General features: G+C 42.2%; 3 protein-coding genes across 4 annotated transcripts in view; 1 reads left to right on the forward strand and 2 right to left on the reverse strand.

Annotated features, from left to right (window-relative positions):
* The window catches only part of ptpn9a (protein tyrosine phosphatase non-receptor type 9a), a 19,829-nt gene extending 18,653 nt beyond the window's left edge, over nucleotides 1-1,176 (reverse strand). Inside the window, exon 1 of the mRNA XM_081356633.1 lies at nucleotides 671-1,176. Within this exon, the coding sequence (XP_081212759.1) occupies nucleotides 671-703 (33 nt within the window). The 5' untranslated portion in view covers nucleotides 704-1,176. The remainder of the gene's footprint in view (nucleotides 1-670) is intronic.
* Nucleotides 1,177-3,136: 1,960 nt separating this feature from the next.
* On the reverse strand, nucleotides 3,137-11,842 carry snupn (snurportin 1). Of its 2 annotated transcripts, XR_014029432.1 has the most exons (10): nucleotides 11,624-11,825; nucleotides 11,301-11,465; nucleotides 8,872-9,052; nucleotides 7,787-7,891; nucleotides 7,137-7,233; nucleotides 6,932-7,029; nucleotides 6,096-6,173; nucleotides 5,927-6,007; nucleotides 3,392-4,015; nucleotides 3,137-3,234 (listed from the first exon to the last, which is right to left on the reverse strand). XR_014029432.1 is itself a non-coding variant. In XM_081356720.1 (9 exons), exons 2-9 carry the CDS (start codon nucleotides 11,456-11,458, stop codon nucleotides 3,713-3,715), a joined length of 1,101 nt encoding a protein of 366 aa, XP_081212846.1. In that variant the 5' UTR covers nucleotides 11,459-11,465; nucleotides 11,624-11,842; the 3' UTR covers nucleotides 3,137-3,712. The 2 variants fall into 2 exon arrangements, 1 of the variants encoding a protein (XP_081212846.1); XM_081356720.1 differs by having other exon boundaries at nucleotides 3,137-4,015; nucleotides 11,624-11,842.
* An 822-nt stretch (nucleotides 11,843-12,664) lies between these two features.
* LOC308685155 (uncharacterized protein) lies at nucleotides 12,665-22,440 on the forward strand. Its single transcript, XM_081356722.1, has 5 exons — nucleotides 12,665-13,091; nucleotides 18,712-18,880; nucleotides 19,245-20,539; nucleotides 21,282-21,450; nucleotides 21,790-22,440. The coding sequence occupies exons 1-5, from the start codon at nucleotides 12,879-12,881 to the stop codon at nucleotides 22,329-22,331; spliced, it is 2,388 nt and encodes a 795-aa protein (XP_081212848.1). The 5' UTR covers nucleotides 12,665-12,878; the 3' UTR covers nucleotides 22,332-22,440.
* Nucleotides 22,441-22,817: the final 377 nt, after the last annotated feature.

Below are 22,817 nucleotides of genomic sequence, written 5' to 3' on the forward strand. Positions count from 1 at the left end.
GTCATTTCAATATAGTTGTAGCGCTGTACTGGAATTTATTTTTAAGGAAGTACCGTGTCTATTAATGGGTAAAGCTACTAAAGCTAGATCCTTTCATATGAAAATTAATATAACAATTGAATTGGTGAAGGATGCTGCATAGACCCAAAGTATTAATGTTAAAGGTTATTTTTATTGTGTGATTTTTGGTGGACTGTAGTGAATCCAATTAGTACCCAGAATTGAATCCCATTACAGTAATTAACACAACTCTGGTAACTCTATGGTACTTTGGTCTGAACTATGATTACCATGGTAAACCATTAAGGGTGTTTTAGTCCAGGGTTATTTAAATGCCATGCACCACAAATAATGATCAACCTGGTCCGTGCCGTGGACACCCCTCATACAATTTACGGTCGCTATATTTTCGTGCATAAAGACACCATTTATACAATGACAGTAAATTAGTATTTTGAAAATATTTTGTTTCTTGTATGTTGTATTATTACGTTTTTATGTGTTTAATATGTTTAAATTTTTCCCGGACCCCCTAACACTCCCCTGCGGGCCCCGAGGGCCCCCGGACCCCAGTTTGAAACCCCCCCTGGTCAGTGTCTCCGGGTTGCTTAGCAACAGAACCGCTGGGACAGAGAATCAGCGTTAACCGGATCGTGATGGTATTTCATACCTGCTCCTCCTCGGCGCTCAGACGGCTGGCCATCCTCCCCTCTCCTCTTCACCCCGCTGGAGCTCTTATTAAAGCTCGGACAGCTGTTTAGATCGGACAGTGGAGATCAGACTGGGCTTTTTTAGGCCCGTTAGCACTGCTCAGGCTAACAACCGCAGCAGCAGCGCGAGACTCGCGCCGTTTACAGCTCGAGAGACAGCGCGCGCGGCCCACCACTTCAGCACGGCACGCGACACAACCAATTCATGATCCGGTCCGGGTTCGGCTGGATCCACATATATAGGCTTTATATATTTACACACACACACTAAAGGTGTTGCAGCGGAGCTTCGGTCCGCCCGCCTGTGTGACGAAGGGAGAAATTCATCACGGTACTCCGTAGAAACTCGTCGAAGGCCGGTTAGTTTGTTTGGAGAAACGAATTTATATGAATCGATCAGCTCTGCTGCATCCGGCCGCTTTTAGACGTTAAAATGCTAGGAGGCGAATGAAGATCAGACGCTCCTGAAAAGCAGCAGCAGTAGTGAAAGATGAAAGATGACACTCCTCCTGCTGGCCACAATGAAGAGCTGCACGCTGGACGACGCTCCTCCTCTCCATTCATAAAAATCTTGGAATGTCCGATTCATTGTAGCGAATCGGTTCGTTTGGACAGCTCTTTTCAGTTGACTCACGGCTCTGAGTGCATTGATTCAATAACGGATTCATTCTTATGTAGCAGGGTATCCCCAGGGGTTCCTGTATGCGGCATATTACGTGTTAATTTTTGTAGTGAAATAATTTATACAATTATCAGTATGGTGTAGTTTTAGCTGTATTAAATGTGTCGAATCAATTCAATCGATTCAAAATGTGCCGAGTGATTTGTGAATCATTTTCAAATGTTCGCGAATCGGATTCATTCACAGAAACACGCATTTACTTAGTTATGTAAATGAGTGCATATGTTTCTAATGTTTTCATAACCAACTAACTTACTAAAAGTACAGCTAAATATAGATCAGAGCAGTGTTTGATGTCAGTATGTTTCCATTCTGTTACAGATGTCATTGTGGGTTACTAAAAGGCACAAGGGCATGAAGATCTCACTGTTTAAACCTGACGCAAGAAAGTCTGCCAAGAAACTGAGCCGATAAAACAACAAAGAGCTTCCTGTGGGCGGGTTTCCATGGGCTAGAATGACTGACAGGACAGCATGATGACATAATGCTGGAAAAATGTGCACAATAAGGCAAAATAGGATTTGAGAAGCCTCAATTACATACTACATCTCAAAAACTAGACCGCATTTTTGGCACACATCACGGGGGGGTTAAGTCCTTGTTCTGAGAAGGCCTAAACTGCAGATGTATTATTGGTCATGACTGATTCAGGAAGTCTGATCTAGGTTGACAGGTGTTGTGAGTTCCTGGAAAGCAGCTACTGACGAATAACCAAACTCTCCGATTACGCTTTAGTTGTTCTGTGGGAAGTGAGCTTGTGGTTTCAAATCGATAACCGCCTGCAGATTTTTTTTGTATGAGGCGCTTGACATACACCCTCAGGTTATTTTGATGATGCCATCATTTTATTGCAAGAGTTAAACTACAGTGATGGCAACAGAAACAAGACATTATTTGCTAGTTAAAAACACTTTTTATATATGCATAAAACCATATTTAAAGGTGGCATGAAACAGAAGTTGCGATCGTGTTTTCTTCTCTACTATGAAGATGTATGTTCGACTGAAACGGCTTCTCGAGCAAGAAAAAATGTAGGGCGGGGCTTTATTTTGTCCGTCTGGAATTGATTGGATGGTTGTGGTTTGCTATTGGTCGATCTCATGTGAGTGACAGGTTGCCCCGCCCTCGCGCCAGTAAACACATGACGCAGCAAGAAGTTATTTTAAATAAAGATTACGAGGGCACATGAATAATAAAAAAGAATGATGTATATGGATAAATGCTTTAAAATAATTAAGGCAATATTCCTTAAAAATTAAGAATAGTCCATTTTGATTTCATAATTACCTTAATATATAACATACACTACCTTTCCAAAGTGTGTGGTCAGTAAAATAAAATTGTTTTTGAAAGTGTCTCCAAGCTGCATTTTTGAAATCAAAATAAATAAAGCAGTAATATTGTGAAATATTACTACTATTTAAAATGTTTTCTATCGGAATATATTTCAAGATGTAATTTATTCCTGTGATCAAAGCTGAATTTTCAGCATCATAACTCCAGTCTTCAGGGTCACATGATTTTTCAGAAATCATTTGAATATGCTGATTTGCTGCTCTTATTATCAATGTTGAAAACAGATGTGCCGCTTCATATTTTTTGTGTAAACATTTTTTTTTTAGGATTCTTTGAAGCATTTAAAATAGAAATCTTTGTATTTACTGTAACTTTTGATCAATTTATGGCATCCTTGCTGAAAAAAAAAACACTTTTGGACATTGGAAAATATTTAAGACAAAGGGTTAAACAAAACAGACAGTAAAACTTTATTGAAGTCAACACAAATTTAAAAACATAATTCATAGGCTTCTTCACCAGCTGAATCTTAAAGGGATAGTTCACCTAAAAAGGAAAATTTTGTCATTTAATCAACCTCAAGTTGTTCCAAACCTGTATGAATTTCTTTCTTCTGTTGAAGAAAGAAAGGTTTGGAACAACTTGAGGGTGAGTAAATGACAATTTTCATTTTTGGGTGAACTATCCCTTTAATGATCCAAACATCTACAGAAAAGATTGAATTAAAAAGCTATATATAAAATCCAATAAAGATGCATGGCTAAACAGAGCAGATGAACTGAACAGAGCGTGATGTATACTACCGTTTATACATGCGTTTCCTAAAATAACATCTGCAAAAAAAAGCAGAGGAGTTTCATTCTAGCGATTATGGTTACAGAAATAGGCCCACGGGTTACTTGGCACTGAACTGCAATTTTAAATATAGCAATTAAAAACTCATTCACGTTACTGTTCCCCGTGGTCATGCGCAGGCTTGAGAAAAGTGCTCTCTAAAACAGTGTCTGCAGTCTTTTCGTGGATCTCAGACCTCCATGCTCTCTTTCTGACCAGTGTGAGAGTTCTCCAGCTGTGTCTCTGGCGTGGAGAGGTGTTCCAGTTCATAGCGGCCGTTTTGGTCGGCTGGCCGAACTTCTGTGGATGTTTTCTTGTGCTCCAGGATCTGCTGAAGCTGATGACTAGCATAATCAGGCTTGCTGGTGAGGGGACACTGTGGCACCTCAATGCCCAAGATATCTGCCACCATATAGGGTCTGAGCCAGCCAACCAGCGGTGTGCTGCCAGGGGTGTAGTGCGTCTCCTTGTGGTAGAAAAGAAGCCCGTCCACCTAGAATAGCGGAACACATTTTGAGTTCATCTACTCAAATAAAACAACATAGATAATCAACTAAATCAATGCTATTTGGTATAATAAAGGGGGCTTCACCACTGTCAAAAAGCTGTCAATAAAACTTGGCTGCCTATACAGTAGAAGGTGAAAACTATTTTGATATCAGGGGTACCGGACTAGAGAGAGTAGAGAAAAAAAGGCTGCTGTCTTTCCTTTTATAAAATGGGTAGGAATACTTCAACACCCATAATGCACTGCCATCCAAGACCACTCCCACCAGTCTGCTATGGATACGCTTACCAGAGTCAAATTCAGCCTTGCTTTAGTAGGAAATACTTCTTAGCAAACTTTCAGTTATAATGGTGTCGACTTGTATTGTTCCCAGTTGCAAGAATTCAAAGAGTAAACGTTCAGCGGGAGTGAGTTACTTTAGGCCGTGTGTCCACCAAAGCGTTTTTTGCCAGCTGAAAAGGCTAGGCGCTCTGCTAAAAACGCTCAGCTGGTTGGTCGGTGTGGTATTAGTCCCGCCCCTCCTCCACTGTGATTGGACGGTTGGGTAAAAAGTGACAGTGATGAGCGCTGCGTTTTACCAAAAGTTGAACATTCTTCAACTCTTGGCGACCAGTAAAAAACGCCGAACGCTCAGCGCTTCAGCGTGAAAAAGACGCTCAGCGCCTCGTTACGCTCATGGCGTTTTAAAAACGCGGCGCTCCCATTGAAAACAATTGAAAAAACACGCCAGCCGCGAGTAAAAACGCTTTGGTGGACACAAGGCCTTAGGTATCCAGTGAAGGATCGTTGTAGGCATCGGCCAAAGGCTACAAAGAATCGTAAATATAGAGAGAACGCCATGACTAAAAATCTGAAAAACCTAAGTGTTTCTAGTCAACACTTCAAACTGAAACACCGTCGCATACAGGTAAGAAAGCTGTTGCCATAGTGTACAATTTTTACAATAAAGAGTAGACATAGTATGACAATTTTCAGTGCTAAACCTACACTTAAAATAACTGTTCTGTTAATAACCCTCCGCTGATCTGACCGGCTGTGGGCGGGGACACAAAAACGCGGAAGTATAATGTGTAGTTTTTACGAAAGCCCGGGAGCTTTCAAACACTAGCTTTTGGGAAAACTACAGATTATTCCTGACAAATAAACGTGAATTTCTTGGTCCAGGTAAAACTGAGAAAGAGTAAACATTGTTCGTTTAATTATACCACCGACATTAAAACAATACAAAGCAGGCTGTTCTGAATTCTCCATGTTTAGCATAATAACGGAGATGCGCACAGAATCAGCGCTGTAAATCACTGAATAGTGCGCAACGAGCGCAGTTGCGGAGCCTACGCTGATTTAGTAGACTGAGAATAAGCGTAGCGCCATAGAGTTGCATCAGCCGTTCTGACTGGAAAGTTCGCGGGATTGCTTGCATTATAAGGACATTGTACGAGTAACGGACAAGTAAGTCCAGTGTTATTTGAATATTAATGTTATATTGCAAGAGTATTTGTTGTAGATAGTGTTTCTAAGTTTATTCATCTATATTAAAGCGGCCGATTTACCGCACGTGAATTGCATTGTATTATATGCCGTCAATCCTTTGAAGTTTGAATAGCGATCGTTATAACTTGTATAAGGAAGCAAATACTTCATGTTGAGTTTTTCATTTATATCTACAATGTAACACTTACGTGAATTTATGTTGATTATTATTTTCTTTCATTGTTTTAGAAAACCTTGCAAATGTCCATCTATGTTGATGCCAAAGCAATCATTAAAAGGCTATCATCTATCCATGACTCTGAGTTCTCTGATAAGAACACTGTGGCGGTCAGTGCACATTGATCCAGCTAAATTCAAAATTATAACACAGTCTGAAAATCAGCTTTAAATAGTGGATGTTCTTACCGTAAAGTTGTACTCATGTGCAAGAGCTTTTTGGATGGACTCTGTCGAACAGCTGATGTTGTTCAGACTCACAAATCGGAACTGCAGAGAGAGAACAGACCATGAATGGATGAAGTACTTCAGCTCAAAGTTCAGCCTTGCTCACAGATGCAGTTATTTGTTCACTTACAGGATTAATCTTGGACATTTCAGAAAGACCTTCGGCCTCTTCCACTTTAGACTGCAGCCAGTAGAACCGGAACTCTGTCTGTAAAAATATAAAAACTTGTGCTTATAACTGTAAGGAAAGAATTATGTGCAAACAAACTATAATTTTAATACTGAGCCATTTATGAGGTAATTTATACACTACCATTCAAAAGTTTGGGGTTATTTAAAGAAGTTGTGTGAAACAAGCTGCATTTATCTGATAAAAAAAATATATTAAAAACAGTAATACTCTGAAATATTATTACAATTTAAAACAACTATTTTCATATATTGTAAAATGCGTTTATTTTCTATTTATTTTCTGTGATGCAAAGCTGAATTTTCAGCATCAGTGTCACATGATCCTTCAGAAATCATTATAATATGCTGATTTGCCACTCAAGAAACATTTCTTCTTATTATTATCAATGTTAAAAATGGTAGTGCTGATTAATATTTTTGAGGAAACCATGATACATTTTTTTTAGGATTCTTTGATTATTAAAAAGTCCAAAAGAACAGCATTTATATGAAATAGAAAGCTTTTGTAACATTATAAATGTCTTTATTGTCATGATCATTGATCAATGATCAATTTAATGCATCCTTGCTGAATAAAAGTATTCATTTTCTTAAAAAAAAAAAAAGACTGACCCCAAACTATTGAATGGTAGTGCATAAAAATCTAAAACTAAATTATGATTTAATGCAAGAAACATAAGTGTATTTCAACATAATTAATTATATAATGGTCTGAAAGTGTAGAATATGTCCCTAACGTTAATGTAAATGTCATTAGAGGAAGTCATCACTTACTGAGCAGTCATATACAGGATGACCCCTCCAGCACATGACATCCAGGATGTAGTATGTTCTGTCCACGTCACTGTAGATGCAGTCCAGGATGGTGTAATCTATAGAAAGCATATTTATCATTTTATTGTCCAAGATGGCTCAGAACGGCAGACCTCTAGCACACTCTAGTGTGAAAAATCTGTAGGACAGGTGCAGAGATACAGACCTTTTCCCAGGGCAGAGTTGTGTCTGTTGCCACCAGGGATAAGAGAAGGGAATCGATTGACACAGTAGCCGCTTTTGGTGTAAGATGCGGTAGATCCCTACGGATAAAACGATAAACATGAAAATTAAACAGAAAAGGCTGCATCATTGCGGTCAGTAGGACTCATCAATGCGGCATTTATCTGATAAAAAATACAGTAAAAAAACTGTAATATTGCAAATATTATTACAATTTAAAAGAACTTAATATATTATATAATGTAATTTATTCCTGTGTTCAAAGCTGATTTTTCAGCATCATTACTCCATGATCCTTCAGAAATCATTCTAATGATTTGCTGCTCAAGAAACATTTCTCATTATTATCAATGTTAAAAACAGTTGTGCTGCTTCAAATTGTGGAAACCGTGATACATTTTTGTTTAAAGGATTCTTTGATGAATAGAAAGTTCAAAAGAACAGCATTTATTTGAAATAGAAAGCCTTTGTACTTTTTACTCATTTTTGATCAATTTAATGTATCCTAGCTTAATAAAAGTAGTCTATTGTTTTCCTTAGAAACTAAATATTACTAAACCCAAACATTCAAACAGCAGTGCATGTTTAATCACATGATGTGCAAGCTGGATGAAAAAAAGAATAGGTTCAAACCTTGGAAGCAACAACGAGGGAACGCTTCCCAACTGGACAAACCACCATCAGCCAATCAGAGCTCAGGTCTGCAGGGACGTCCACCAACCACTCTGACAACATCAGCTGGAGATATCACACAAATATAAAATACAACTTTTCTATTAAAAGACTGTTAATCATACTTCCAGACAGCATTATCATAAAAATGCATTACATTTGTATTTTTATTATATTATAGTAGGAATATTATATTGTAAATGTATCCACTTTTAGCTTATAAATATAAGTTACTAGTATCTTTAACTGAAAACCATTGTACACTCCTGGGCAAAAAAATGGGCCAAATATGGCAAAACATTTAGTCTTTTAATGGTCTTTTAACCACGTTAATCACAAATCACTTGTCAGAAAATTAGCAAGAACTGCACAAATACTGTCGATATAGTAACTTAGCACAGAATAGCCTTTCCCAACTTGCAGAGAGCTATTTACAGGAAGAAGAGTCAGTGTTATTCCACTCAATGTTAATGGCTTCAACCAGTTCATGAATAATTGAAAAATGTCTCTCAGCTTGTTTGAGTTTAATGTGAGAGACCAAATATTCACTTTAGGGTTCAAATCTGGACTCTGACCAGGACAAAACATGAGCCTGATGGACTTGATCTTTGGGCAAGAGCATCGTCTTGTTGAAAAATAATATCCGATCATTCCTCTTTAGATAACTTTTTATTTTTGGGAAGCAAGCCATTCTGCAATATTCTCCTGTACTCAAAGACATCGCTCTGGAGCATCAATGAGTGTTTAATTGCGATTCATCACTCCATATTCTGCCATAAACTTCATTCAGCCTTTGATGTTTATCTGGGACAGCAATGGCTTTTAACTAGTGCATTTGCTTCAATTTTCCTCATTTCCTGACCAATAATTTGTCATTAAGACAATTAAAAGCTTCAGCGTTTAGCCATTTTTGGCTTTACTTTAGCTTTGTGTGGGCATTTTCCACTCTTTTCAGTCCTTCTAAATGAACAAGATGTTTCTGTCCCTTTATAGCTGGTTTATGTAAATGACTAAATCTGTTTTTCTGTCAACAATTTTGTGAGCACCTGGTTGGCGTAATGCTTCGGTAGCTTTTTCCTCTGCTCAATCTCCATCCCCTCTTCATCTGCGCTGTTGTCCAGCTGTTGCGGACTCTTCTTCTCTTCGTCCTCCTCATCCTCACTGTCAACTCCGGTCCAGTCTCCATCTGCCAGACGACGGGCGTGATTCACGTAGTTCAGCCTTTTCCTGACAGCATAATGTTTTTGATTAGTGTCACTGCGTCAAAATAAAGCCCAAGGGTTGCTAGGGGATTGTAGGTGCTTAAAGGTGTAGTTCACCCTCATGTCGTTCCAAACTTGTAAGATCTTCAGAACACAAATTAAGATATTTTTGATGAAATCCAAGAGGTTTCTGATGTCATTGCAACTTTCAAGGCCCAGAAAGGTAGTAAAGACATCATTAAAATAGTCCACGTGACTAGAGTGGTTCAACCTTAATGTTATGAAGCGACGAGAATACTTTATGTGCGCAAAAAACACCCAAAATAACGACTTTATTCAGCAACGTCAGAACGGCTCACTATTGGCCGACGCTGGTCACATGAGAACCACACATGCGTGTGATGCTGATGCAGGAGCTGGCCAATAGTGAGGCGGCGTTCTTCTGACATAAAACCAGGAAGCGCTGCACTGTTTACACTACGTCAACAGCGTAGGAGAATGATGTGGAAGAGAAGAGATTGTTGTTATTTTCGTTATTTTGGGTGTTTTTTGCTCACAAAAAGTAACTATAATGTATGGCGGAATAGCACTTGAAGTTGGAAGCACTTTGACTCGGCGCAGTAAAAAGTCACGTTGGTTCTAATGACAGAAGGGAGAGGATTTTTCAAGCGTGACTTTTTACTGCGCCGAGTCGAAGTGCTTCCAACTTCAAGTGCTATTCCGTCATACATTATAGTTATCCTTTTTACCCGCTTAGAAAAGTGCCACGTTTTATTTTGTGTCACCAAACTTGGTCGTGTAACTTCTTGTGTAACTGTATTTAAATAGGGAAAACGTGGAGGTGTTTGGTCGCTTCTAACTTCATCTCTGTTTGGTCCCTAATGAATGAACTGGGCTAAGCTAAGTGTCGCCGCGCGCCAGAGCGATTGAGTGCACGCACTGAGACGAGAGAGGTATGTATCAACTCGTCTTAGTTAAGGGAATAACATAGTTTAATATGAAAAAACGGTGAAGTATCCCTTTAAGGTTGAACCACTGTAGTCACATGGACTATTTTAACAATGTGTTTGCAACTTTTAAGGCCTAGAAAGGTAGTAATGATGTTGCTGCCTATATGGGGTCAGAAACCGCAAATGATATCATAAAAAAATATCTTAATTTGTGTTCCGAAGATGAACAATGGTCTTACGGGTTTGGAACGACATGAGGGCGAGTAATTAATGACAGAATTTAAATTTTTGGGTGAACTAACCCTTTAAGTTGCTAAGCAGATACTCGGGTGTTTGCTTAAAGGGATACTTCACCTCTGGAAAGATGAATGTGTATTTAAAATGGGTCATTTATGTAGAAGAAATGTGAACTTATTTTTAAATTTGGAGCTTTCTAGACTGAGAAAAGCCAGAAAATGTATTTTTGGCATATGTGGATGAAAGACAACAACTCCCAGAATGCACTTGCTTTGCTGCCGTAGGAGGCCACTCCCAAGCCACGCCTACCGGTAAGAGAACGCAGTTAAACAACAAGGCTAGGCTACTAGTGAGTCTCCGTGACGACGAGTCTACCCACGATTTCGAGATCGATGAGATTTCGAGATCGGCCGCGGGAGAACAATGAGAGGCTGGTGATGTGATTACTGATGAGCGACACATGTGAGACGCGCCGGTCTCGTATCTCTCACGGAGGAGTGTGAATTTTCTTAGCAATGGTAAAACATGATCACTTGTTTAGCGTTCATGTAAACACTACATTCAGGTTCACCAATCGGAATGAATTCAGTTAGATTGAAACAAGAGGTGTGCATGTAAACAATGAATGGCGACCGCAGAAAGCAAAAGCCAAATCCCGGACATTTTGGATGATCTCGACGGCCGGACACGTCTGGGAAAAAGAGGATGGTAACCCCTACTACTCCGCTTTCTCCACAGAACAAGAGCCTGCTGGCTTAGCTTCCAAAGAAGGATGGCTGACACTATGTGTACATTCTGTGAGTGAGATCCCACCCTCTATGGGCGGGTTGAGCACATGCGGGACAGCTCCTCCTACTGGCTGTAGTCTTTAGCCTCTGGCCAAAAAATCCTCAGATGACGCAAAATGACGATTTTTGCGTCATCTGAGGATTTTTTCCAGACAAAAAATACATAAATCTCTCATCTCAGGGGGATATGAGGGTGGAAAGCACGGTAATTAGAAAATACTACAGGTTTTCTACTAATACAAAGCTTAATGCTAAATCCTGAAGTGTCTGTTTTGATTTCATGGTGACTTTAACTCACTCTTTCTGGAACTCCAGGAACCTCCTGCGCCGTTCACTCTGCTCCAGAACACTGTATTTGCTCTTGTACTGGGCCAGGCGAGGATGGGGAGCAGATGTGCTGTTGGGTTCTCTGGATACAGAGAAGCTGGAGGAGAGAGCCTGGGTCAGAGACTCCATGATGGACCTGTGACAACAAACACAAGAGTTCACATCATCCTGAGACACTTATATGCAATAATCGGTTATGTATATAAGACCAATGAGGCATTTCAAAAGCAAACGGAAATCACCTATATTATCACATTTGAATAAACACAAAACAAACACCAGCATGTCACCTACAGATAAACCGACTGCAGGCTGTAAACACGTGATCAGAATCCCATCAGAGCTGCTTTAAGGTCCTTTAATCATGTTGCTGAGAAATAGAAATACGAAGGGAATGAAAAACCTGAAGAGTGAAATACACAAACACCGACTTCTGCAGAGAAACACGCTTTGAAACGCAATGTCGCGCGCTGACGTCATCAATCCTCACCGGGGCCGACCAAAATCCGTCGCGGAGTTTCAGCGAGTGTTGAAGTATTAATCTAAAAAACAATATGACTCGAAAAGTAAACCCTTGCAAGTTCTAAAGCAAATAAGCATTACAAAAAAAGAGGAAATAGAGTATGTAGTGAGACTAGCGTTGCAGATGTTGTCTATAATTGGTATAAATAATATGTATCCCAATTTGACTTGTCATTGTGTTCCCCAAAATAAATCCTATATAACGTAATAATACATTTTGATATTTAAATAAGCAATTCATACCTGAATAATAAATAAATAATAATAATTGCGACTTTATCTCACAATTCTGACTTTTTTTCTCACAATTGCGATATATCAAGTCAGAATTGTGACTTTTTTTCTCAGAATTGCGAGATATGAAGTCAGAATTGAGATATAGTCATAATTGTGAGATAAAAAAGTCGCGAGATATGAAGTCAGAATTGTGAAATATAGTCAGAATTGTGAGAAATTCAGAAAGTCAGAAAAGTCGCATAAAGTCGCAAATGCGAGATATAAAGTCAGAATTGCTATATAAAGTCGCAATTATGTGTTATAAAGTCAGAATTGCGTGATATAAACTCGCAATTGTGAGATAAAAAGTCGCAATTATCTTTTAAAATGTTTTATTTTGTGGCGGAAACAAGCTTCCATATTTCATATTCATATTTTGTATGGTCATATTTATATATATTGTTATTAAATAAATTACTAAAATTAAATAAAATATTGATAAAGACGGGATCTATTTTCTCTATGGCTCTGATCTGAGATATAAGGTTTCGAAGCTTCACGAGGCGTGTTCTGAAAGCGCCCATCATCACCACATCCATGCATGTGAGGAGAGGAAACAGTAGGTGGCGGGATGGTGCGGAAAACACCACATACTCCAAAGAAGAAGAAGAAGAAGGAGGAGGAGGAGGAGGAGGAGGAGGAGGAGGAGGAGGAGGAGAAAGTTACAGCAGCAGAGCAGAGTCGGTTGAACTAACTTATATTCAGCGAAAACATTTGCTGTAGAGTGAAGTTGAAGTTGTCAGGATTAATAATGAAACGCAGCTACCCCAGCGAGACAGAGAAAAGAAGAGACAAAAAAGAATGCATTCAAACTCCCCAAATTCTCTTCTTTCTTTTCTCACAAACTCCACGGCTATCAGTGAACACCGTCAGCGCCGCTGCAGCTCCTCTCCCGAAGATGAGTCTCACCTCTGGGACTGTCCAGAGTCCGAGTCCGGCCCCGGAAAATGACAATAATGTGCCGGTGAGTGCAGCTCACGAACAACACACACACAACACACGACACAACACACCACATCACTGACATAACACACCACAGACACAACACACCACTGAGACAACACACGACACAACACACCACAGACACAACACACGACACAACACACCACAGACATAACACACGACACAACACACCACAGACACAACACACCACAGACATAACACACGACACAACACACCACACCACAGACACAACACACCACAGACATAACACACGACACAACACACCACAGACACAACACACCACAGACATAACACACGACACAACACACCACAGACACAACACACCACAGACACGACACAACACAGACCCAACACACCACAGACACAACACACGACACAACACACCACAGACACAACACACCACAGACACAACACACGACACAACACACCACAGACACACCACACCACAGACACGACACAACACAGACCCAACACACCACAGACACAACACACGACACAACACACCACAGACACAACACACCACAGACATAACACACCACACAACACACCACAGACACAACACACGACACAACACACCACAGACACAACACACCACAGACATAACACAACACAGACACAACACACCACAGACACAACACACCACAGACACGACACAACACAGACCCAACACACCACAGACGCAACACACGACACAACACAGACACAACACACCACAGACACAACACACCACAGACACAACACACCACAGACACAACACACCACAGACACAACACACCACAGACACAACACACCACAGACACAACACACCACAGACACAACACACCACACCACAGACACAACACACCACAGACACACCACACCACAGACACAACACACCACAGACACAACACACCACAGACACAACACACCACAGACACAACACACCACAGACACAACACACCACAGACACAACACACCACAGACACAACACACCACAGACACAACACACCACAGACACAACACACCACAGACACAACACACCACAGACACAACACACCACACCACAGACACAACACACCACAGACACAACACACGACACAACACACCACAGACACAACACACCACAGACATAACACACCACACAACACACCACAGACACAACACACCACAGACACAACACACCACAGACACAACACACCACAGACACAACACACCACAGACACAACACACCACAGACACAACACACCGCAGACACAACACACCGCAGACACAACACACCACAGACACAACACACCACAGACACAACACACGACACAACACACCACAGACACAACACACCACAGACATAACACACGACACAACACACCACAGACACAACACACCACAGACACAACACACCACAGACACAACACACCACAGACACAACACACGACACAACACACCACAGACACAACACACCACAGACATAACACACCACAGACACAACACACCACAGACACAACACACGACACAACACACCACAGACACAACACACCACAGACATAACACACCACAGACACAACACACCACAGACACAACACACCACAGACACAACACACCACAGACATAACACACGACAGAACACACCACAGACACAACACACCACAGACACAACACACCACAGACATAACACACGACACGACACACCACACCACAGACACAACACACCACAGACATAACACACGACACAACACACCACAGACACAACACACCACAGACACGACACAACACAACACAGACCCAACACACCACAGACGCAACACACGACACACCACAGACACAACACACCACAGACACAACACACCACAGACACAACACACCACAGACACAACACACCACAGACACAACACACGACACAACACACCACAGACACGACACAACACACCACAACACAGACCCAACACACCACAGACGCGACACACGACACAACACAGACACACCACAACACAGACACAACACACCACAGACACAACACACCACAGACATAACACACCACAGACACAACACACCACAGACACAACACACCACAGACACAACACACCACAGACACAACACACGACAGAACACACCACAGACACAACACACCACTGACATAACACACGACACAACACACCACAGACACAACACACCACAGACACAACACACCACAGACATAACACACGACACAACACACCACAGACACAACACACCACAGACACAACACACCACAGACACAACACACCACAGACACAACACACGACACAACACACCACAGACACAACACACCACAGACACAACACACCACAGACACAACACACCACAGACACAACACACCACAGACACAACACACCACAGACATAACACACGACACAACACACCACAGACACAACACACCACAGACACAACACACGACAGAACACACCACAGACACAACACACCACAGACACAACACACCACAGACATAACACACGACACAACACACCACACCACAGACACAACACACCACAGACACAACACACCACAGACATAACACACGACACAACACACCACAGACACAACACACCACAGACACGACACAACACAACACAGACCCAACACACCACAGACGCAACACACGACACACCACAGACACAACACACCACAGACACAACACACCACAGACACAACACACCACAGACACAACACACGACACAACACACCACAGACACAACACACCACAGACACGACACAACACACCACAACACAGACCCAACACACCACAGACGCGACACACGACACAACACAGACACACCACAACACAGACACAACACACCACAGACACAACACACCACAGACATAACACACCACAGACACAACACACCACAGACACAACACACCACAGACACAACACACCACAGACACAACACACGACAGAACACACCACAGACACAACACACCACAGACACAACACACCACAGACATAACACACGACACAACACACCACACCACAGACACAACACACCACAGACATAACACACGACACAACACACCACAGACACAACACACCACAGACACGACACAACACAACACAGACCCAACACACCACAGACGCAACACACGACACACCACAGACACAACACACCACAGACACAACACACCACAGACACAACACACCACAGACACAACACACGACACAACACACCACAGACACAACACACCACAGACACGACACAACACACCACAACACAGACCCAACACACCACAGACGCGACACACGACACAACACAGACACACCACAACACAGACACAACACACCACAGACACAACACACCACAGACACAACACACCACAGACACAACACACCACAGACACAACACACCACAGACACAACACACCACAGACACAACACACCACAGACACAACACAGACACAACACACCACACCACAGACACAACACACCACAGACATAACACACGACACAACACACCACAGACACAACACACCACAGACATAACACACGACAGAACACACCACAGACACAACACACCACAGACACAACACACCACAGACATAACACACGACACAACACACCACACCACAGACACAACACACCACAGACATAACACACGACACAACACACCACACCACAGACACAACACACCACAGACACGACACAACACAGACCCAACACACCACAGACGCAACACACGACACACCACAGACACGACACACCACAGACACGACACACCACAGACACAACACACCACAGACACAACACACCACAGACACAACACACCACACCACAGACACAACACACCACAGACACAACACACCACAGACACAACACACCACAGACACACCACACCACAGACACACCACACCACAGACACAACACACCACAGACACAACACACCACAGACACAACACACCACACCACAGACACAACACACCACAGACATAACACACGACACAACACACCACAGACACAACACACCACAGACATAACACACGACAGACACAACACACCACAGACACAACACACCACACCACAGACACAACACACCACAGACATAACACACGACACAACACACCACAGACACAACACACCACAGACATAACACACGACAGAACACACCACAGACACAACACACCACAGACACAACACACCACAGACATAACACACGACACAACACACCACAGACACAACACACCACAGACATAACACACGACACAACACACCACAGACACAACACACCACAGACACGACACAACACAGACCCGACACACCACAGACGCAACACACGACACACCACAGACACAACACACCACAGACACGACACAACACAGACCCAACACACCACAGACGCAACACACGACACACCACAGACACAACACACCACAGACACAACACACGACACAACACACCACAGACACAACACACGACACAACACACCACAGACACAACACACCACAGACACGACACAACACACCACAACACAGACCCAACACACCACAGACGCGACACACGACACAACACAGACACACCACAACACAGACACAACACACCACAGACACAACACACCACAGACATAACACACCACAGACACGACACAACACACCACAACACAGACCCAACACACCACAGACGCGACACACGACACAACACAGACACACCACAACACAGACACAACACACCACAGACACAACACACCACAGACACAACACACCACAGACACAACACACCACAGACACAACACACCACAGACACAACACACCACAGACACAACACACCACTGACACAACACACCACTGACACAACACACCACTGACACAACACACCACAGACACAACACACCACAGACACAACACACCACAGACACAACACACCACAGACACAACACACCACTGACACAACACACCACTGACACAACACACCACTGACACAACACACCACTGACACAACACACACGACACAACACACCACTGACACAACACACGACACAACACACCACTGACACAACACACACGACACAACACACGACACAACACACGACACAACACACCACAACACAGACCCAACACACCACACAGACACACCACAACACAGACACAACACACCACAGACACAACACACCACAGACACAACACACAACACACCACAACACAGACACAACACACCACAGACGCAACACACGACACAACACAGACACACCACACCACAGACACACCACACCACAGACACAACACACCACAGACACAACACACCACAGACACAACACACCACAGACATAACACACAACACACCACAGACACAACATTTACATTTACGCATTTGGCAGACACTTTTATCCAAAGCAACTTACATTGCATTTCAAGGTACACATTTACATTCTTATCAGTTCTTACTTTTCCTGGGAATGGAACCCATGACCTTGGTTGCAAGCACCAACGCTCTACTGTTTGAGCTACAGGAAAATAGACACAACTCACCACAGACGCAACATAGATGCAACTCACCACAGACACAACACAGCACAACACACAGTTACATGTTAAGGATTCGATTTTGACTGATATGCATGGTTTTTATTTATATATTTTGCTGACAGATGTTAAAATGGTGTGTGTTTGTTTAACCTGCACAGACGCATCGGACAGTCCTGAGGCGAGGACAAGATCCCCTTCTCTCCATTGAGAGATGCTCGGTGTGCTGCAACATGTACCACTGTGACTACTGTACGATGCTGCATAAACATTTACACGAGGCACAAAATCATGTTACAAATCACTATCGAAATGCTGTTCAACAGGAAGGTGTGTGTGAATTCATTTAAATTTCTTTATACAGCTCAATTATACTGTGTGTGTAAGTTTATCAACCCTTCTGTTTTTCACGTTTTGGCCTTGATCATTTCTCCCTCGAATTTGAAAGTAAAAACATATAATGACAAATGATTAATATTCCCTAGCCCAACAGTTATAGGCTCATTTATTTTATTCTTTTATGTTGCTTTTTCCCCATATGTCCTTGTATCTCAATCTCTGTCTTATTTTATGTCGGTTTTTATCATTGTTAAAGGCGGTTTATCCCAAAACCTCTACAGGATCGCTGTACTAAACTGTATAAAACTGTATTATTTTACTAATGACTATTGTACTAATTCTTTCTACATTTTAGGTTTTGTCATCATCAAGTGTGGTCTAGGCTGCAGACAAACACCACACTTTCACTGCTGCTACTGCACTTCAACATTAATCAGAAGAGATGCTCTGATTAAACATTTAGCAACTTGTAAAAATACATCATACAGACAGCCTCCACCCATAGTGCCGCCAGCAGCACCACCTCCATCCACAGCCAAAGTACCTCCATCAGAAATACCTCCAACCCCAACAGAAGGACCTCCATCCACAGCAGACAAACCTCCATCCAGAGCAGACGAACCTCCATCAGAAGGACCTCCAACCCCATCAGAAGGACCTTCATCCACAGCAGACGAACCTCCATCAGAAGGACCTCCATCCACAGCAGACGAACCTCCATCAGAAGGACCTCCATCCACAGCAGACAAACCTCCATCAGAAGGACCTTCATCCACAGCAGACGAACCTCCATCAGAAGGACCTCCATCCACAACAGACGAACCTCCATCAGAAGGACCTCCATCCACAGCAGACAAACCTCCATCAGAAGGACCTCCATCCACAGCAGACAAACCTCCATCAGAAGGACCTTCATCCACAGCAGACAAACCTCCATCAGAAGGACCTCCATCCACAACAGACGAACCTCCATCAGAAGGACCTCCATCCACAGCAGACAAACCTCCATCAGAAGGACCTCCATCCACAGCAGACAAACCTCCATCAGAAGGACCTCCATCCACAGCAGACAAACCTCCATCAGAAGGACCTTCATCCCTAGCAGAAGGACCTCCATCAGAAGGACCTCCATCCACAGCAGACAAACCTCCATCAGAAGGACCTCCAACCCCATCAGAAGGACCTTCATCCACAGCAGACGAACCTCCATCAGAAGGACCTCCATCCACAGCAGAAGGACCTCCATCCACAGCAGACGAACCTCCATCAGAAGGACCTCCATCCACAGCAGACAAACCTCCATCAGAAGGACCTCCATCCACAGCAGACAAACCTCCATCAGAAGGACCTTCATCCCCAGCAGACAAACCTCCATCAGAAGGACCTTCATCCCCAGCAGACAAACCTCCATCAGAAGGACCTTCATTCCCAGCAGAAGGACCTCCATCCACAGCAGACAAACCTCCATCCAGAGCAGATGAACCTCCATCAGAAGGACCTCCAACCCCATCAGAAGGACCTTCATCCACAGCAGACAAACCTCCATCAGAAGGACCTCCATCCACAGCAGAAGGACCTTCATTCCCAGCAGACAAACCTCCATCAGAAGGACCTCCATTCCCAGCAGTAGCATCATTGTCAGCAGTAAGAGTACGTGTCCGGCAGCAAATCAGTGTGTCTTACACTGCGGCATTTAATTAAATAAAAGGAACTTGCTGGTTCACATTAAGAGAAAACACAGGCACAACACTTTGCTGGGAAGATTTGATTTCCAGTAATATTGAGGATGAATGAAGGTTTTTTTTCTTCTCACAATTGCAAGTTTATATCTCACAATTCGGACTGTATAACTTGCAAAATCGAGTTTATATCTCACTATTCTGAGAAAAAAAGTCAGAACTGTGACTGAGAGTTATAAACTCGGAATTACAAAAAATAAACTCACAATTCCAAGAAAATCTAATCAAAATCAGAATTGCAAGATAAAGTCGTAATTACTTTTTGTAATTGCGGGTTTATATCTCAAAATTCTGGCTTTCCCCATCAATTCCGAGTTTATATCTCAAAATTCTGACTTTTTCCCTGCAATTCCGAGTTTATATCTCAAAATTCTGACTTTTTCCCTGCAATTCCGAGTTTATATCTCAAAATTCTGAGGAAAAAAGTCAGAATTGCAAGATAAAAAGTCAAAATTTCCTTTTATTATTTTTTTAATTCCATGGCAGAAACAAGCTTCCATAGATTCATACTATTGATATATAGACATTGCCTATGGCAAACTTTTAGCAAGTGTGGTCAGTGTGTGTATTGATAAGAAGTTGTCATATTTTTTAAACATATTTATTTTTGCTGACAGATGTTAAAATGGTGTGTGTTTGTTTAACCTGCACAGACGCATCGGACAGTCCTGAGGCGAGGACAAGATCCCCTTCTCTCCATTGAGAGATGCTCGGTGTGCTGCAACATGTACCACTGTGACTACTGTACGATGCTGCATAAATATTTACACGAGGCACAAAATCATGTTACAAATCACTATCGAAATGCTGTTCAACAGGAAGGTGTGTGTGAATTCATTTAAATTTCTTTATACAGCTCAATTATACTGTGTGTGTAAGTTTATCAACCCTTCTGTTTTTCACGTTTTGGCCTTGATCATTTCTCCCTCGAATCTGAAGGTAAAAACATATAATTAGTGGTGCTTGCAAAGTAAAGCATCACTATTATCATTTCACATGCTTATTCTGCTTCTTCCATACAAATTTCAGCTTCTAACTCATCCAGCACCGTTTGATGGTGGGATGTTTTGATTCAGATTGGCAAATGATCTTTAAATATCACTCTTTAAACTGTACAGCTGTGTCCTAACACCAACCAAACTAATTCTTTCTACATTTTAGGTTTTGTCATCATCAAGTGTGGTCTAGGCTGCAGACAAGCACCACACTTTCACTGCTGCTACTGCACTTCAACATTAATCAGAAGAGATGCTCTGATTAAACATTTAGCAACTTGTAAAAAGACATCATACAGACAGCCTCCACCCATAGTGCCGCCAGCAGCACCACCTCCATCCACAGCCAAAGTACCTCCATCAGAAATACCTCCAACCCCAACAGAAGGACCTCCATCCACAGCAGACAAACCTCCATCAGAAGGACCTCCATCCAGAGCAGAACTTCCATCAGAAATACCTCTATCCCCATTAGAAGGACTTCCATCCCCAGTAGACAAACCTCCATCAGAAGTACCCCAATTCCCAGTAAAAGGACCTCCATTCCCAGCAGTAGCACCATCGTCAGCAGTAAGAGTACGTGTCCGGCAGCAAGTCAGGGTGTCTTGCACACACTGCGGCATTCAAATAAATAAAAAGAACTTGCTGGTTCACATTAACAGAAAACACAAGCACAACACTTTGCTGGGAAGATTCGACTTCCAGTAATATTCTGGATTATGTTGATTATGCAGATGTTTTATGTTTTGTAAAAATAAAACTCATGAAAAACAAATGTTGTGTTCTTGAGACGTAATATACTAAAATGATATTTAGTATTATTAATATCTTGTTTATTAAAGATTGACTATGTTAGCTGCACATTTTGGATGATCAAGATTAGTAGAAATAATTTCAGCAACATTTGGTATGGCGTATTACTTTAACTAGAAATGATTTGAAAGAATTCACAAAGAGCCTACATAGCCTTAAAGGGTAACTCTCGGCAAAATTGAACCTAGGCTCTTTTTGTTAATCTACCCGAGTCAAGCTTTAGTTTAAAAGCATAATTAGAATGGAAACGCCACTTTTAAGTTTGACCGTATTTTCGTTATAGGTCAAAATTCCTTTTGAATGGGAGTGCTGAGGATGATAGCATCCAAAATCGCTATTTTTAAAACACTAAGAAGGCTCGACACAACATAAAACTGTGCT

This window comes from Scardinius erythrophthalmus (genome assembly GCF_964197995.2).
Source record: "Scardinius erythrophthalmus genome assembly, chromosome: 24".
Lineage (NCBI taxonomy): Eukaryota > Metazoa > Chordata > Actinopteri > Cypriniformes > Leuciscidae > Scardinius > Scardinius erythrophthalmus.

Bases quoted from the DNA above. Each gene is read 5' to 3' on its own strand.
- LOC308685155 (XM_081356722.1), top strand. From the start codon at position 12,879: ATGAAACGCAGCTACCCCAGCGAGACAGAGAAAAGAAGAGACAAAAAA. The intron at 18,881-19,244 runs GTGTGTGTGAAT...TCTACATTTTAG, and splicing joins AAATGCTGTTCAACAGGAAG to GTTTTGTCATCATCAAGTGT. The intron at 20,540-21,281 runs GTACGTGTCCGG...TAACCTGCACAG, and splicing joins CATCATTGTCAGCAGTAAGA to ACGCATCGGACAGTCCTGAG.
- snupn (XM_081356720.1), bottom strand. From the start codon at position 11,458: ATGGAGTCTCTGACCCAGGCTCTCTCCTCCAGCTTCTCTGTATCCAGA. The intron at 6,008-6,095 runs GTAAGTGAACAA...CTCTCTCTGCAG, and splicing joins AAATGTCCAAGATTAATCCT to TTCCGATTTGTGAGTCTGAA. The intron at 4,016-5,926 runs GTAAGAACATCC...CCGCTATTCTAG, and splicing joins CACATGAGTACAACTTTACG to GTGGACGGGCTTCTTTTCTA.